Source organism: Gekko japonicus, unplaced genomic scaffold (assembly GCF_001447785.1).
Source record: "Gekko japonicus isolate JY-2015 unplaced genomic scaffold, Gekko_japonicus_V1.1 scaffold1211, whole genome shotgun sequence".
NCBI classification, from domain to species: domain Eukaryota; kingdom Metazoa; phylum Chordata; class Lepidosauria; order Squamata; family Gekkonidae; genus Gekko; species Gekko japonicus.
In genome coordinates this window covers 154,377-173,066 of record NW_015161990.1, presented here as the reverse complement: position 1 = coordinate 173,066, position 18,690 = coordinate 154,377, and the positions used below count along the sequence as shown (strand labels likewise).

General features: G+C 55.9%; 1 protein-coding gene across 1 annotated transcript in view; it reads right to left on the bottom strand.

Annotated features, from left to right (window-relative positions):
* The window catches only part of DOCK6 (dedicator of cytokinesis 6), a 110,392-nt gene that overhangs the window by 42,173 nt on the left and 49,529 nt on the right, over positions 1 to 18,690 (bottom strand). Inside the window, 9 exon segments of the mRNA XM_015405378.1 lie at positions 437 to 607; positions 2,018 to 2,131; positions 3,758 to 3,898; positions 8,369 to 8,464; positions 10,682 to 10,771; positions 12,099 to 12,203; positions 14,660 to 14,835; positions 16,509 to 16,667; positions 17,515 to 17,746. Of these exon segments, the coding sequence (XP_015260864.1) occupies positions 437 to 607; positions 2,018 to 2,131; positions 3,758 to 3,898; positions 8,369 to 8,464; positions 10,682 to 10,771; positions 12,099 to 12,203; positions 14,660 to 14,835; positions 16,509 to 16,667; positions 17,515 to 17,746 (1,284 nt within the window).

The window sequence follows — 18,690 nt, the reverse complement described above, 5'->3', positions numbered from 1 at the left end:
TCCCCTTCTCTCTGAGTAGTAGCTGCCCCATTGTTGCTCACTTACTGAATTTGTGAAGGTGCTCCTGGAGCTCTTCTTCATAGTCATTCTTGGTTTTCACCACCCTGAATAATTTTGCGTCATCTGCCAACTTGGCCACTACACCACTCACCCCTAGCTCCAGATCTTCCATTAAGGGATCTCAGGGCATGTTGTTTTCAAAGGACCACAGGGAGGGGGGGGGGGTTGGACTGGGACTGAGGCATGGTGAGGAGGGGCTCCTGACTCAACCCCAACCATTTTCTTGGGCCAAAATGGCCCTGGGGGGGGGGAGTTATTTGCAAACTTGAACTGGTGCAGAATGCAGACTGTGGTCTTCCGGTCACGTGGGTGCCCTCACAAAGCAACCCCTGGTGCTGGAGGCCTCACCCTCCCTCCCCTCGTTCCGGCCACTGACCTGAGAGGTGGCCGAAGAGACAGAAGGCGATGGGGACGAGGGTGGGGACAGGCCGCTGCAAGGAAGGTTCAGAGTGACGTAATGCTCGTGGCTGCAAATGATGCGGATGAAGTCCATCCTCAGGGCCACGAGGGTGTTCGGGTTCTGGGTGGCCAGCAGCCGGTTGTTGATCTGGAGCAGAGGGAGGCAGCGGTCCTATTTAATTTATTTATTTATTTGGATTTATATCCCACCCACCTCTTAATGGGCTTGGGGGGGGGGGTCTTCCAAAATTTTTAGCCTCCGGCTCACACATTTTTGCCTCAGCTCCGGAAGGATGGGGCCCCAGAGCAAAGTGATTTATGCAGCAGCCAAATGGCTCGCTCACAACTTTAATGCCCGTAGCTCACAAAGTAGAATTTTTGCTCACGAGACTCCATGGCTTAGAGGGAGCATTGGATCCGACAGTCTAAAATACAATACAATTAAAACCACACTAAAACACAAAATAAATAACGTAACTCGCATGTGCCGTACAACTCCCTGGGGCCGGGTGTGCTGCAACAACACTCCCGCGGGGCCCACCTGAAGACACTTTCTCTTCCCCCCCATGTGCCACTGCAAGTGGCGACCGCAGCAGAACGGGCGTGCTCAGAAATGGCCTCCACTGCCAGGCATGAGCCCGGAGGAGTGGGGGGAAGGAAGGCATAGTGGGAACCCACCTCATTCTCTCTTTAAGAGATAACACTGCATGGCTGGGCGTGTGGGGCCAGTTCCAACCATCAAAACTGTGCACGGGTTGAAAGGTCGTGCCCGCCCCCCTGTGTCCAGAGTGGAGATGAAGGCCAGGCGGGCCCGGATCCAGATCAGGGCTGTGGCAGGCCTGGAAATGTTGCTTTCAGAGGCGCCCCACGTCGCTCGGCTCCTCTCCTTTCCCTCTCCAGCAGGCAACACTCTGGGGCGTGTCAAGTCAGGGGGCTCCCAAGGAGGAGTCCCAAAACCTTCAGCCGGCAAAAAGAAAAGGCTCCAATTTCGGAATAAACATCAAAACCAGAAACCTTAGCATGGTTCCTGTGTCTGTCTTCCCTTCCCTTTCCTAAAGTGACCAGAACAGACAGGGGAGAGTCAATGCTCCCTCTAAGCCGTGGAGTCTTGTGAGCAAGAATCCTACTTTGTGAGCTACTAAAGTTGTGAGCGAGCGCTGCGGCTGCTGCATAAATCAGTTTGCTCTGGAGCCATCCCTTCCTGAGCTAAGGCAAAAGTGTGTGAGCCGGAGACCAAAAGGCTGTGAGCCGGCTCACACTCACTCAGCTTAGTGGGAACACTGGTGAGAGTCACAGCGGCGACAATGCGATCTCAGACCGCGGGGACCGGAACTGGGGCCCTGGAGAACGGCTGTGGGAGCCGGGGAGGGGGGCCCCTGCCACAGTCCTCCCCACATACAGGCCAGAAGCTGTCCGGGTATCTCCTGATTTCCACCAGTAGTTCTGCAGGCACACGACAGTTTCCCACCGGCCACTCAGAGGGGCATCTTCTCGAAGGAGCGGCGGCTGGCCTGGGGACAGGCGCCCCCCCCCCAACCAGACGCCACACGCGGGTCACCTGCTTGTAGTAGGAGCGCAGGAGGTGGAAGACAAAGCCCCGGTCCATGAGGGAGAGCAGGTCGTTGAGGAAGAAGGCCAGGCTGCCGTTGAGGTGTTCCACCAGTTCTGCATCCTGGGGAGGGAGGAAAAGGCGGCACTGACTGAAGCTGCCTGGCTGCCTGGCTGGCGACCCCGAGGGCAGGCGTGGCACGAGGAAGGGGGAGGAGGCTCGACGGAGGCAGCCTTTGCGAGCGGGCCGGCTCCCACCGGAGGGTGTCTCACCACGAGGGCTGCCGCGCTCTCCCAGAGGCCTCTCTGCTCACAGGGCCGTTCTCCCAGGAGCGAGCGAGCGAGCGGGGGAGCCACAACGGACAGAGCAGGTGGGGCAGGGTCCACATGGATGCGGCTCACGCAGCAGGAGCTTCCCGTGGATTGTGCCCCACGGGGCTCACACTTGGGAGGTCTTCACCTTTTGGGCTTTCGGGTAGTTACTAGATCTGCCCTTTACTACATCCCTCCCTTCCATTTTTACAGCTAATGGCACTTGCTGGTTTTGTTTTGCCTACTCTTTCTGATGTAATTTTTACTTAAGAACACAAGAACCTAAGAGAAGCCAAATATTGGGTCAGGCCAATGGCCCATCCAGTCCAACACTCTGTGTCACACGGTGGCCATAAATACCAGGGGACATCAGGGAGGTACAGCAGTGGGGCCGGGACACCAGAAGCCCCTCCCACTGTTGCCCCCCCCCAAGCACCAAGAATACAGAGCATCCCTTGCCCCAGACGGAGAGTTCCAATCTAGACCTTGTGGCTGATAGCCCCTGATGGATCTCTGCTCCATATGCTTACCCATATTCACTGCCACAGAAGGTGGTGGTGGCTACAAGCACGGACGGCTTCAAGAGGAAACTGGATAAGCATATGGAGCAGAGGTCCCTCAGTGGCTCTTAGCCACAAGGTATAGATAGGAACTCACAGGCTGGGGCAACGGATGCTCTGTATTCTTGGTACTGCGGGGGGGGGGAAACAGTGGGAGGGCTTCTAGGCCTGATCCAGCATTGGCTTCTCTTATGTTCTTATCTAATTCCCTCCCAGGTGCCACCAGGAGGTCCAGCGGTGGGGCCAGGACACTTGAAGCCGTCCATGCTTGTAGCCGCCACCACCTCCTGTGGCAGTGAATTCCATGTGTTAATCACTCTCTGGGTGAAGAAGGACTTCCTTTTATCTGTTCTAACCCGACCGCTCAGCAATTTCATGGAGTGCCCACACAGAGTTCTTGTATTGTGTGAAAGGGAGAAAAGTACCTCTTTTTTTTTTCCACTCTATCCCATGCATAATCTTATAAACCTCGATCCTGTCACCCCTCAGTTGTCGATTCTCCAAGAATAAAGAGCCCCAAGCGCTTCAACCTCCCCTCACAGGGTCAGGGTTATTGCTTTTAAAGAAAGGCCAGAAGTGCCCCACAGAGAGCACAGCACACAAGGGCTCTGAACAAAGAACTACCTGGGTTGCCCCTGAAAGTGCACCTCCCTCCTCAGCCTTTCAGGGGGGGGGCTGTTCCTCAGAGGAGCCCTCCTGCTATCTGGGTGACAGCGGGGAAGAGGGGGTCGCTTGGACCCAGCAACCACTCACTGGACCGCACCAATTCCAAACAGACAAGTGTGAATGAAGTCACCGCACGCCCTGCCGGAGGGAAAAGGAAAGAGAAGGGCTGGGGGGGGGGAGAGGCAGGGGCCAAGGGGGGGCGTCACACCGACCTTCTGGCAACGGCTGGCGATCTCCGCGCTGAGGGCACACACCAGGGCTGAGATGTCGTCGACAAAACGGCTGGGAAAGCGCGCCTTGCGGGGAGCCTCTAGCTTGCCACAAAGGAACAGGTGGTGGGCCATGCTCTTCACCTGCAGGAAGGAGGAGGAGGAGGAACCAGCATCACCTGTGGACCTGGTCCGGGCCCCGGGCAGAGCAGGGAGGTCGAGGGCACGTGCAGCTGGCAATCCACGGGCCCCGTCTGGCGAGGGCACCACAGACACTGCCGGCAGGCCGAAGCGAAGCCCCAGCAAAGGACAAGAAAGCCGGGGAGGCGTCACCTGCCCTGCAGAGACCTACACAGGGGAGGGGGCATAACGGGCCCAAGCCTGACAAGACATTATTAGGCAACAACAGTGGGAGAAAAAAGAACATTCTTTGCTCCAAGGAACACCCGCGGCAGAACGCCTTAGAATGAACTAGAACACGATCATAGCAAAAAGCACTCCCTCGCCTGCCTTACTGTCTGGAGACAATTCAGTTCAACGGGAACCTTATACACTAGACAGAACTGCTTGCTGATGCGACAGGGCAAGTGGGGGACACATTTTTATATGCTCGTGCCCCAAGATATTTATTTATTTATTGTATTTATACCCCGCCCTCTCCGCAAGCGGGGTCAGGGCGGCTTACAAGAAAGCACAAGTGCCCACGATAAAACCATTAGTATCAACAAGAATAAGTGCTCGGTAGAAACAAGATGGTCTCCATATAAATTACAAGACAATATCGGTCTTCCATTGGAGGTGGTATTGTCCTGTAGTTGTTCTTCCATTGGAGGTGGTATTGTCCCGTAGTCCAGTGGTACCAGCGCCAGGCAATATTATGGCAGATCTTCCGAGGGCCATCCCCTTGGCCCCGTTGTTACCTGCGCCATTGGTGGTGCTCGAAAGCCTGGCGGAAGAGCTCCGTCTTGCAGGCCCTGCTAGGTAGGAGCCGCCACTGAGAAGGATCTGGCCCTGGTCGCCGCAAGCCTTACCTCCCTGGGGCCTGGGATCACCAGGCAATGTTGTGTCCCCAACCGAAGTGCTCTTGGGGTATGTGTGGGGAAAGGCAGTCCCTCAGGTAGGTCGGACCCTGGCCATATCGGGCCTTAAAGGTAAGCACCAGCACTTTGAAACGGATCTCTACTAACATCTTTCATTTAGAAGACTGACTTTAAAAATCGGAGCGTCCTCTGCTGCCTGGGCAAAATGCATTACCACGCTGATTTGAACATTCTAAGTAGTACATTTTTTATTCCAGCCTTTCTCCAAGGAGCCCTGGGCGGAACAACCGACTAGTCTCCCCTCCGATATTGTACCCTCAGAACCATCCCGTGAGGCAAAGTCAGGCTGAGAGAGAACCACTGGCCCAAGGCTACCCGGTGAGCTTCCCGGCACAGTAAGGACTTGAACCCAGGTCTCCCCGATCCTAGTCCGCGCTCAAACTGAGGGCAGCCGGGCACGCTGACGTCTGATGATGTTTCCCTGAACAGAATGAGAATTAGCTGTTGTAGATTTCCCGGGCTGTCTTGGCATGGTAGGACCTGATGTTTCACCAGCAGCTGTGACCGGCACTCTCAGAGGTATAACACGGAAAGATGGAGCACTCTCTGTGTTATACCTCTGAAAAAGCCTTCCACCACAGAATGAGAAGGGTTGTTTGTGACGCAGAGGCAGCAGTGGAGGCTGGAGGAGACCCTGCCCGCTGGGCCCGAGGCAGGAGAGGCGGCGGCGGCAGTACGATTGCCCGGCAGGAGCAGGGCTGCACCACCGGCAGGAGCGTCTCTCCCTGTCCCCAGCAGCGGCTGAGCACAGCATCCGAGGCACACGGGGTCTCCTGGCCCCGGGCACCAGCTGGAGGCACGGTGAGCAACAAGGGTCTGCTCTGGCAAGCCCCGTGCAAACCCAGCGGGCGAGGAAGGGGCTGAGAGACAGGCAAGACCCACCAAAGGGAGGAGCCGTGCTCGGGGGGGGTGGCCAGCATGGGAGGCAGAGAGGGAGAGGAAGGGGCAAGCCGGCCGGGAGAGGCCGAGAAGGCACCGAGGGGGAAGGGAGGGAGACCCGGAGTAGAAGCTGGGGCCTTGGGCAGGATGAAGCAAACAGATCTGGGCAAAAGTGGTGGATCTGCTGAGAGCCAGTCTGGTGCAGTGGTGAAGTGCAGGTGGACTCTAATCTGGAAGAGAACCGGGTTTGATTCCCCCACTCCTCCTCCACTTGCACCTGCGGGTTGACGTGGGGCAAGCCGTAGTTCTGACAAGAGCTGTCCTTGAGAAAGAGCCGTTTCTGTCAAGAGCTCTCTCAGCCCCGCCTACCTCACAGGGTGTCTGTTGTGGGGAGGGGAAGGGAAAGGAGTTTGTCAGCTGCTCTGGGACTCTTCTGGGTAGTGAAGGGCCATGGGATATAAATCCCATCTCTTCTTCTTCTTCACAGCAGAGGCACAGCTCAGCCCCGGAGGCACTGGCTGGGCAAAGAAGGCAGGCGTGTGGGGATACCTGGGTGGGCAGGGGTCTCCTGGGCAACAAAGGGTGCCTTCGTGAGTGCCACGGGGAGTCCACGTGAGCCTCCCTGCTGACCGTGGGAGACACTCACAGTGTCCTGCTGCCCCCTGGTGGGGCCCACAGAGATGTGTTTGTTGTACGTTTACGTCTGTCGTGTTCTGCCCGTGGTAACTGTTGTTCTGTTGACCTTCTACATTTATTAAACATAAAATAGAAATCACATATTAAATATAAATACGGGGACTGAGGAGGAAGTCCATTGGCAGGGGCTGCTTCTAAATGATATTTTCACTCACGTAGCCAACATGAGTTTGGTATGGTGGTTAGGAGTGCGGACTCTAATCTGGGAGAACCGGGTTTGACTCCCCACTCCTCCACTTGCAGCTGCTGGGTGACCTTGGGCAAGCCGTAGTTCTGATAAGAGCTGTCCTTGAGAAAGAGCCGTTCCTGTCAAGGGCTCTCTCAGCCCCACCCACCTCCCAGGGTGTCTGTCTGTTGTGGGGAGGGGAAGGGAGAGGAGTTTGTCAGCCGCTCTGAGACTCCTTTGGGTAGTGAATGGCAGCAAGGTATAAATCCCATCTCCTCCTCCTCCTCTTCTTTGGTGTAGTGGTTTGATGCGCGGACTCTAATCTGGGAGAACTGGGTTTGATTCCCCACTCCTCCTCCACTGGCACCTGGCTGGATGGCCTTGGGCAAGCCGTAGTTCTGACAAGAGCTGTCCTTGAGAAAGAGCCGTTCCTGTCAGAGCTCTCTCAGCCCCGCCGACCTCACAGGGTGTCTGTTGTGGGGAGGGGAAGGGAAAGGAGTTTGTCAGCCGCTCTGAGACACCTTCGGGTAGTGAAGGGCCATGGGGTATAAAACCAATCTCTTCTTCTTCTACAAGGTGTGGATGAGGTGGAAAAAGTGGAGGCAAAGGATATCGAGTATCGATTTATGACTCTGTGCTCAGGATTTTATAATAGATGCCAAACGACTTCATTACAGGTACTGGAGGAGTCTTTGCCCAGCCCCATGGAGGAGAATCTCCACATGTTGGCCGCTAATTTTTGGTGCAGTTATGATCTTGCTGGGCCTTGTTGGTGATCTGGAAGCTCCATAGTTGTTGGAAGCTGCAGTCAGAAATGTTCTGGGGTCTTGTGTTTATATTCTCTGCTCTCCTCTCCTGTCGCTTACATATTTTGTCCTTAACGAGCAATGCCAGTGGACAAAAAGGGGAGGAAGCTGACATCGGACACCTCTGGATATTTAGCACTGCGACTAAGTTGCATCCAAAAACTTGCTGGGAAATATAGGGAACAAATCCACAGCTAACGAAATGGGACCAGTGGAGGGGAATTCCACTTTAAATCCAAGACATCTACCATCGTTGGCACCGTAACAGGCCTTCAGCCATCTGGGTTCCTCCATATGAAGCTTGGCTACATTTCTCTGCTTCCTGGTACGACAGGTGAGATATCTATGTGGGCAATGGACCTGCCACGTAAGGGAAGACTTTGAGGGTCAGGCCACTCGAAGACTGTTGGCGGGGGAGGGGGGGCTGCACAGACGTCCAGAGGGGCCGCGCACCTCCTCCCTTCAACTGCCCATCCACGAAGGACACCGCCCAGACCAGAAGACCTGACCTTCTACAGAAGAAGAAGAGGAGGAGGAGGAGGAGGAGGAGGAGGAGGAGGAGATTGGATTCATACCCCATGGCCCTTCACTACCCGAAGGAGTCTCAGAGGGGCTTACAATCTCCTTTCCCTTCTCCTCCCCACAACAGACAGCCTGGGAGGCAGGTGGAGCTGAGAGAACTCTTGACAGAAACCACTCTTTCTCAAGGACAGCTCTTATCAGAACTACGGCTTGCCCAAGGTCATCCAGCCAGGTGCAAGTGGAGGAGGAGTGGGGAGTCAAACCCGGTTCTCCCAGATCAGAGTCCGCGCACTTAACCACCACACCAAACTGGCTCTCCTACACCAAACTACCCCAAACAGTCAAGCAGGACTCTTGCAAGGACTGCCGATCTGCCCGGGGAGAGGAGCAGGAGCAGGAGCAGGAGCAGCAGCAGCAGGAGCAGCAGCAGCATTGAGGGACGTACCATCAGCTGAAAGAAGAACCAGGCTTGGTGGATGGCCGCTTCTCGCACGGCGCTGGTGCTCACCACCCACTGGAGGGCCAGCTCTTCGTGAAGCAGCTGTAAGAGGGAGAAATGGGGGGGGGGAGAAGGGGAGTTAAACAGGGAGGCCGGGCTCGGCACACCCTGCAGAAAACGGCAGGACCCGCTCTCTGGTCAAGTCACAGCCCTGGAGCTGCCGACATGTTCACCCCAAAGAGAAGGAAGGGGCACGAGTAGGCAGCCCTCCTCGGCCCCTTCTTCCCCTCTGAAGCCACCGCTCTCCAGGTCCCGCCACTCCTCCCGGCTGGGTCCAGGGAGCGGCGACGGCAAGACCAAAGGCAGCCCAGAAATGGCGGGCACAGGCCAGGAAGTGGGGGCAGGTCTCCGGTCACAGCGTCCCCCCCCCCCGGCCTGCCGAGATTCTTATGAAGTCCCTCTTGCTCCCAAGTCAGCTTCGGCAGGGATGGAGCCTCCTGACTGTGACTGACGTCCGCCCATCCACCCATCCCACTCATCTCGCTGTGCTCCGGGCCTGACTTGCACTGGGTGCCAAAGAGCCAGAGACTGTGGAGCGAATCACCCTGTGGACGTGGCTACGGAGGGAACGAGTCGCTCTGGGCTTCCTGCCGTCGCTGCTGTCATTCGGCATCTGAAATCACTCCCTCTTTCCCATAATCAGGACAGACGGGACTCCCAGTTCTAGCTGTACCGGAAGAAGGGAGCTGTGACTCACGAAAGCTCCCGCCCTGCCCAGTGTTCCCTCTAAGCTAGCTCGCAGCATTTTAGCCTCCGGCTCACACATTTCTGCCTGCGCTCAGGAAGGATGGGGCTCCGGAGCAAACTGATTCATGCAGCAGCCAAATCGCTCGCTCGCAACTTTAATGCCAGGAGCTCACAAAGTAAGTAGAATTTTTGCTCACAAGACTCCGCAGCTTAGAGGGAGCCTTGGCCCTGCCTCATATTTTGTTAGTCTTTAAGCTGCTACTGGGCCCTGGCTCTTTTCTCCTGCACACAGAAAGCTGGAGGGAGGAAACACACACACAAACACACACAAAAACACACACACACACTCGACCCTGTTTTTGAAGTCTCAAAGCACTACAGAAGAAGAGTGCACTGAGAACAGAACAGTCCGTGTTTGCTTTCTTCTCTGCAGTGGTTTGGTAAGAGCTTTTACCCATCCAGAAATCACTAAACGAAGAGTCAGAGAAATGCAGACTAAAGAACAGTTTGGCCCGAGCAAAGCTGCTAAAGTCACCGTGGATCCAAAGCTGCCCCCCCCCCCCGCTACCAAGCTGCCGTGAGAGGTCCGGGGCGGCTCCCACCTCAGCTCGGCCACAGGGGAAGGGAGGGACAGCCACGCTCCGCCAACCAGGGTTCCCTCTAAGCCGGGTGAGTGTGAGCCAGCTCACGGTTTTCTAGCCTCCGGCTCACACCTTTGTTGACTGATGCAGCAGCTCAATCGCTCGCTCACAACTTTAATGCCAGGAGCTCACAAGGTGGAATTCTTGCTCACAGGACTCCACGGCTGAGAGGGAGTGTTGGTGCCAACTCCCTGCCAAGCTCTTCTCCAGGAGCAGTCCAGGGCGCGGGCTGGGACAGAACATCCAGCCAAGGCAGAGGCGTCAGGATTAGAAACTCCAGAGCAGCAGATCGTCCAGGAAGAAGTGAAGGGGGTGTCTCTCTGACAGCAGAGCAGTGGACACCAAAGGGGCTGCAGCCAGTGCTCCCTCTAAGCTGAGTTGGTGCGAGCCAGCTCACAGGGTTGTAGCCTCCAGCTCACACATTTATTGTCTCAGCTCAGGAAGGAGGGCTCCAGAGCGAACCAATCTATGCAGCAGCCAAATCGCTCACTCACACCTTTAATGCCAGCTGCTCACGAAGCAGAGTTTTTGCTCACAAGACTCCACAGCTTAGAGGGAGCCTTGGCTGCAGCCAGAGGTCAGAACAGAAAAAGGACAGTCAGAGGGCTTTCAGGAGGCCCGAAGTCATTTGGTGGTCCCACTGCCACCAAAGGCCTGGAACTCTCCAGGACAACAGGAGCCAGGCGCAGAGACGAGAGCCGCGGGCAACAGGCTCGGCCGGAGTTGCGTCCTGCTGTCCAGCCGGCACTGTCGTTTGGCGCACTCTCAGCCAACGAAATAGCCCAAATATCTAATCCCATCCATGCGGACTGGGAAACCGAGTTCCACGGAACCCCACGGAAGTCTCTCCCAAGTTAAGAGCCCACAGGACTGCCGCTTAAACCTGCTTTCCATGGCAACCGTTCCGGGCCGCCTCCCAGGCCCCCTCTACCTTTTTGGTTGACGGCCTCATCAGGGTGGCCGGAGCCAAAGTGGAGCTCTCGAGATAGGCGGAGAGGCGGTGAGGCATGCGCCCTGCGGCCTGCGAGAGGAGGAGGAGGAGGAGGAGGAGGAGGAGCGAGAGACAGGAAAGAAGGGGGAAAGAGGGCGACACAGAAGTGAAGAGCGAGAGGCGCCGCCGGAGGTCCCTCCCTGTGAGGAGAGAGCTCAGCGCCCGAGACGAGCCAGCAGCCCCGAACCAGGAAGGGAGGGAAAGGGTGGGAGGGCGCTGGGGGCGAGGCCCCCGAGGTCAGGGCTGCTCCAGCTCAACCATCGGACGGGCCCAGCAGGTTTTATTCCACCCCGGGCTGGTTTCCCTCCTGGGCAAATTCTGCTGCCGCTTCAGTGGGAGGCCCAGGACCAGCCGCTTCCAAACCACCCAAAGGCATTCACACCGGGACTCCCCTTCCTCAGGTGCGCCCCCCCTCCCATGCCACATCAGGATTCACCAAGGCCTCAAGAAAGGATGCCTTAGGACAGGGGTGTCAAACTCCATTTGTTACGAGGGCCAGATCTGACATAAATGAGACTTTGTTGGGCTGCGCCATGCCGTGTGTGTGTCATAAAAGGTAAAACCAGGTAGCGAAGATATAGACTTTATAAAGGACACAGACACAAACGGTTTTTTTAAAAACTTAAAAACATGCTTAAAACATCAGCACTCTTGCAATATTTTGTTTATTTAACAATGTCTGATAACTGACACCTCTTGCTCAGCCAGCCCAGAGTTCTAACAGGAGCCTGGCCGATCATGCAGCTGGCTAATTGGTAGTAGCATTCAATTCCACACTCTGGGCAGGACTCTTCGTGGAAACAACAAGTCAGCTCCGTGCTGCTAGCAGCCACTCCGGCTTGGCTCTTGCACCTAGACCTTCGGACCCCCTGGCTTTGGACTTGGCTCCGTGTTCCTGGCTCCTGACCCCGGCTTGGCTTTCTGGACTCTGCACTGTCTTCTTGGCTCCTGACCTTGGCCTGTGCTGGACTCCCTTTGACTGGCACCCCAGCCCGTGACACCACCCATGAAGGCCGTTGCCCAAGCCCTTTAGCACCTCCCCCCACAGCATGAGGAGGAAGCGCCTGCCTCAACGGCCAGCCAAGCCTCGCAGCTGCCCGCCCAGGGAGAAACCCGCCTGGCCAGAAAGTTCTCTCTCTCCCTTCCTCCTTGGGGGGCGGGGCAGCCCCCCCCCCAGTGATCCCGGGGCCTCATCCTCAAGTTCTGCCCAGGAGGACGCTCCAAGAAGGTGCTGTAAGGCAGTTTTAGAATGTCGTTGGCCCGGACAATGTGGAACCGCGGCTGGTACTTGTGCATAGAGTTCAAGATAGTCTGCAACGGGGTTGGGGGGGGGGGCGCGGGGGGGGGGGGGAGGCACCTGCTTCAGGTCCGTGCTGGAGTTCGGGTGGTTCCTGCGGAGCACGTTCCTCGGACCCCCCGGGGCGTAAGCCGAGTTGACCCAGGAGTGCGAGCGGTCGATCCCCTAGGCGGAGAGCAGAAGGCCAGCGTGAGAGAGGGAGGAGGAGAGCCCAGGAAAACCCAGCTCCGGCAGGGGAGGGGGCTCCAGCCACCCAGCAGAGCGAGTGACGTACCCTTCCACTCCAAGGGCTGGCAGGAACCCCCCCCCCCGAACTGTCCTTGTGGCGGGACTCAGGAGCCCGGCACGGCAGAGGCTCTCCGGAAGTAACACCCACCCTTCCCGTCCCCTGGGCCCTCTGGGAAGTTGCCCCTGCCTGTGGAAATGGTGGTGCTGGAAACGCAGGCAGGGCCCAGGGCAGCTACTCCGCAGGGGCTTCCGTGGACTTTGCACTGACAATGGGCCCGGGAGCAGAATCCCTCGGGAGGCTTTTGTGGCATTCCTCCGGATAACCCTTTACTTAAGGGAAAAAACCAGGCCGAGCAAAGCTGAAGGAATAGGGGCCGGGGGAGGGGGCCCGTGAGGACCCTTGAACAGCCTCCCTCCTGCATGGCAGAAACAGCCAGGCCCGTGTGTGTGTGTGTGTGTGTGTGTGTGTGTGTGTGTGCGCGAGAGAGAGAGAGAGAGCAAGGAGGCTGGCCTCCACCTGGGCCAGGACCAGTGTTCCCTCTAAGCTGAGTTAGTGTGAGCTAGCTCACAGTTTTTTAGCCTCCGGCTCACACATTTTTGTCTCAGCTCAGGAAGGAGGGCTCCAGAGCAAACTAATTGATGCAGTAGCCAAATCGCTCGCTCACAACTGTAATGAAAGCAGCTCACAAAGTAGAATTTTGCTCACAAGACTCCACAGCTTAGAAGAAGAGATTGGATTTATGCCCGGTCCTTCACTACCCCCAAAGGAGTCTCAGAGCGGTAGGCGGGGCTGAGAGAGCTCTGACAGAAACTGCTCTTTTTTCAAGGACAGCTCTTATCAGAACTACGGCTTGCCCAAGGGCACTCCAAGGGGATCTGTCAAGGATGGGCGAGTGGGCGTCAACATGGCAAATGGGGTTCAATGTGGCCAAGTGCAAGGTGATGCACATTGGAGCCAAAAATCCTAAATATAAATACACATTGATGGGGTCTGAACTGGCAGAGACTGAGCAAGAGAGAGATCTTGGAGTTGTAGTGGATAACTCACTGAAAATGTCGAGACAGTGTGTGACTGCAATAAAGAAGGCCAATGCTATGCTGGGGATTATTAGGAAGGGTATTGAAAACAGATCAGCCAATATAATAATGCCCCTATATAAATCAATGGTGAGACCTCATTTGGAATACTGTGTGCAATTCTGGTCACCACACCTTAAAAAGGATATTATAGCTTTGGAAAAAGTGCAGAAAAGGGCAACTCGAATGATAAAAGGGTTGGAACACTTTCCCTATGAGGAAAGGTTAAAGCGCTTAGGGCTCTTTAGCTTGGAGAAAAGACGACTGAGGGGTGACATGATCGAGGTTTATAAGATTATGCATGGGAAAGAGCAGGTAAAGAAAGAGGTACTTTTCTCCCTTTCTCACAATACAAGAACTCGTGGGCACTCCATGAAACTGCAGAGCGGTCGGGTTAGAACGGATAAAAGGAAGTATTTCTTCACCCAAAGAGTGATTAACACATGGAATTCACTGCCACAGGAAGTGGTGGGTGCTACAAGCATGGACGGCTTCAAAAGGGAATTAGATAAGCATATGGAGCAGAGGTCCATCAGTGGCTATTAGCCACAAGGTATAGCTAGGGGCTCTGGGGCAAGTGATGCTCTGTCTTCTTGGTGCTTGGGGGGGGGGTCAACAGTGGGAGGGCTTCTAATGTCCTGGCCCCACTGCTGGACCTCCTGATGGCACTGGTATTTCTGGCCACTGTGTGACACAGAGTGTTGGACTGGATGGGCCTTTGGCCTGATCCAACATTGGCGTCTCTTATGTTCTTATGTTCTTATAAGTACCAGCATTTTGAATTATGCTCTGCCTATTTGCAGTTATGTACTACCACAACAGTGAAGAAGGGCTGCTCACCTAGTAGTTAGATAGTGAGGTTAAAGAGGTGAGATATGTGATTGAATCCAAAAGTTATTTTTGCCAACAGAAGGTGGGAATTTTTACCAGTTTTCCCTACTACTACCTGCCCCCCTGTGTTCCTGAAGATCGCCTGTGATCCAGTAGCAGGATTTTGAAAAACATACTGAGCTTCAGCCAACAGAGAATGACCCTTGGATCCAACTCATTATATTTATTTCTTCTTCCTTGGAAAAATATGAAAGTATAGTGGAGAAACCATATCCCTGTGACCCTCTGCCCACTACTTACAGATGTTCATCTGGCCTCATGAACCCACCCACCCCCCCCACGCCAGACCAGGGGCGGCCAAACTGGCTTCACATAAGATAAGCCACATCAAACAAATGTCAGATGCTTGAGAGCCACCAAGACGTGAGCAAATATGACCCACGTGTGTTTCACACACACACACACACCCAGAGCACGCTGCTCACCTTGCTGCCGTTGACCTTCTGAGCTTGCTCCTCGGGGGAGTCCGGGGAGGTGGCCAGGTCTGGGTTGCTGTTGCTGATGCTTTTGGAGCGGGAGAGGTTGAGGCTGGCGGGACGCCCACTCGTGCGGGACAGAGTGGCAGACTGAGCGGGGCCGCTGGGCGGGGGCAGTCCGGCGTCTGCAGGAAGGACACAGGGAGGAACAGCGGCTGGTGGCCACTAGACCCTTGGGCACTTCCCTAGCGGAAGGCACTCTGTGGACACGCAGCCCCGGCTGCGATCCCCCCGGGGCTCCCACTCGGCTTTCAGAGCACAAGGGCCCGACGGAACGAACCGAAAATCAGCCAGTTTGGTGCAGTGGTTAAGTGCGCAGAGGACTCTCATCTGGAAGAGAACCGGGTTCGATTCCCCACTCCTCCTCCCCTTGCACCTGGCTGGATGACCTTGGCCAAGCCGTAGTTCTGACAAGAGCGGTCCTTGAAAAAAGAGCAGTTTCTGTCAAGAGCTCTCTCAGCCCCACCCACCTCACAGGGCGTCTGTCTGTTGTGGGGAGGGGAAGGGAGAGGAGTTTGTAAGCCGCTCTGAGACTCCTTTGGGGGTAGTGAAGGGCCATGGGGTATAACTCCAATCTCTTCTTCTTCTTCTTCTTGTGTTACGGGACATCCTCTGCCTTGGTTTGTGGACTATGAGGTCTTTTGGACCCTATTATACTGAAAAGGCTTAGAGGAGTCTCTTGTTGGATTTTTCTACTTGAGTTGTTATACCTTCTCTTGTCAGATGCTTGGTATGGCAACTTGGTTTTGAATTGTGACCACCAATTCTACGTTATTGATTGATTGACTGCATTATGTTGCAATGGACTGATGTCTACTGGTAACTCGTGAAACTTGTGAATTTTTTTGATGGTCTGGCCCCGTGCGGTTTGCATTTCTGTGCATCACATACGCTTGGGGTCCCTATTGCTGGAACTACAAACTGCAGCTCAGCTACAACTCGGCTACGTTCGCATTCACCTCGTTTCCAGCCCACCTGTCTCACAGAGGTGTCCTGAGAATGACCTGCCTGCGGAGAGGGCTCCCGTGGCACTTCCGTCATTCTGCAGAGCCCAGTAGGACTGGCGCTGCTCAGGTAGACCCTTCCACAAAGCCTCAAGGGCTACGTCTTACGGCGCTGGTCGCTGGGGGCGTCTCCCCCTTTCACTGCCTTGCTTTCTCATTTCAGTCACCCAGTCCTTGCAGTCATGTTGTGCTGTTTTTAATCACACTGCGTCCCAACTCTGTGTTACAGTCTTATTTTAATGCTTGTTGTATACCTCATGCTGTTCCTACTGCATTGCTACATTTTGTACTCCACCTCCAGTCTCAGCAAGGAAGATGGGACCATAAATCAAGTAAGTAAACAAAGGAAGTGGCTCAAAGGCAGCTCAAAAGCAGCATGTACTCCTTTCCAGGACTGGGAGATCTCTTGTGACTGACCCAAGGTCACCCAGCCGGCTGCAAGTGGAGGGAGTGGGGAATCAAACCCGGTTCTCCCAGATTAGAATCCGCGCACTTCGCCACTATACCAAACTGGCTCACTGAAGGAGCCAGTCCCTTCATGACGGCAGGAAGACTCCACTCCAGCCCTTCCAGAGCCCCAGCCGGGCCTGCACAGCACCTTTCAGGGTAGCCCACCCTTCCCACTGGCCCAGCCATCAGCGCAAGGCACACGTGACGCCTGCTGCTGACCCGGCCACAACCCTGGAGCTCCTGAACAGAGGCCCCCTCTGGGGGGGGGGTGGCGGCACAGAAGTGTGCACGCCCCCCCCCCCCCCCCAAGACACACGGACACACACACAGAGAACGGGTAGTACCTGCCAAGCCGGGTTCCACCACGGGGAGATGAAAGGCGTAAAAGACGTAGGAGGACAGGAGGTGGCTGCGGCCGTGGTGGTCGTGGCTCCCCTCCAGGCTCCTGTGGATCTGGTTCACCATCACAGCCATGGCTTCAAAGGCCGCGCGGCCCATGTTCACTGCCAGGAGGAGAGAAGCGCACACTCTCTTTGGCTGCCCCCCCAGGAGACTCGTGTGTGCCGGAGGGGGGGGGGGGCTCTGGGCTTGCTGACAATGCTGCTGCTGCTTCTCCTCCTCCTCCTCAGTGGAAGGGGAGGGCACTGGGGATGGGCTGCACCTCCCACTATGCAAAACCTCTGTCCCTTCCCCCCCCCCAGCCCCCGTTTTGGGACGCTGCCTCTTTAAAAATCTAGAGAAAGCAACCTCCAGACAAGAGACGCCCAGCCAGCATTATTCTAAGGCAGAGAAGGGAGAGCGCCAGTCCTGAGGATCAAAATAACTCAGCTTAGAGGGAACACTGGTCCCAAGCAGTGTTCCCTCTAAGCTGAGTTGGTGTGAGCTAGCTCACAGTTTTTTAGCCTCCAGCTCACAGATTTTTGTCTTAGCTCAGGAAGGGATGGCTCCAGAGCAGACTAATTCATGCAGCAGCCAAATCGCTGGCTCACAACTTCAATGCCAGTAGCTCACAAAGTAGGATTTTTGCTCACAGGACTCCACAGCTTAGAGGGAGCATTGGTCCCAAGCATGGCTCCCTGTAAGCTGTGGAGTCCTGTGAGCAAAAATTCTACTCTGTGAGCTACTGGCATTAAAGTTGTGAGCAAGTTGTTTGCATAAAGTAGTTTGCTCTGGAGCCCCATCCCTTCCTGAGCTAAGGTGGAAAATGTGTGAGCCAGAGGCTCAAAAACTGTGAGCTGGCTCACACTGACTCAGCTCAGAGGGAACACTGGCAGACACTGCGTCGACTACGGTGCACACACAGGAGCTGCGGGGGGGGAGGGGAGAGGAGAGGGGGCACGCATAACGGACCTGTCTGCCCCCCGATGACCGGCGGGCGCACCATCAGCTGGACGAGCTTGTTGAGGACCTGGTGGCTGAAGGCGACGAGGGGCTCCAGGCTGGCCACGCGGAGGTTGCCCACGCTGGACTTCAGCTCAGGCTCCATGTTGCTCTCCGTCAGGATCACGTCTTTCAGCCGGAACGGAAAGGAGTACTCCTCCAGCACGTGGGTCAGGGTGAAGAACCGGTCTAGAAACGGGTCCTGTCCGGGCAAAAGGACAAACAATCCGTCGCGGCCCCCCGAAATCCTAAGCGTCTCTCCAGCGATCGGCACCAGCCATTTCGACCCCTAAATGTGACCAAGAGAGGGAACTAGGCCCCGCCCCTAAGAGAATGGCTCCGCCTACCCCTCATATCCTCTGGCGGGGCGGAAGAGGTCCTGTGAAAGGACTGTGCAGCTGAGCAGGTCAGGCTCAACCGCTTAAACACCAGAGAGGGGGCAGGGAAGGGTCTAGAGAAGGCTTCTGTTACACACACACACACACACACACTGTTTTCACACAGGGGTCCCCCCCAACACGGTGCCCCCCCAACACTTTTCCTGGCACCCGCCAAGCGTTTCGAGAAAGTGGGTGGGGCCAGGTGTGGCTTTTGCCAGGCAGGGCTCCTGATTGGCCACTGGGGATGTTCTAAAAGCTGCTTCAGCCGCCGTCGCCAGCCCAGCACAGCGCGACTGAAGGCTGACGCCAGAAAATATGCTTAAGCAACACGTCAGTTTTAAAAGGCATCATATGTTAAGCAGAGCTTCCGCTTGAAATATTGAGTGAATACTGGAGTTCTGTACGACCTCACACACACGCACACCCCCGGCCATTCGGCGGTTCGCCCTGCCTCCCGTGGTGGCCATTTTGAGCCTGAGCCCACGACCCTGGGTCGAAATCCCCCCCCCTGTTCTAACACATCAGAGCGATCGGGAACACCCACATTTTTTCCTTCTTCAGACGCAAGCTCTGATAGAGAAGAACTGACGTTCACTTTGCAAAAAGGTTCCCGCGCACCGCACGAGAGAGAGCCAACGGGGGTTTCTGCACGATGCTACAAGCCCAGCAAGGATCTTCAGGCCCCAGCGGAGAGGAGGGTGGGCAGCGACAGACAAGCGCACGGACCCCCCCTCCCCTCCCCCCTGGCCTTCTCCCCCCCCACCCC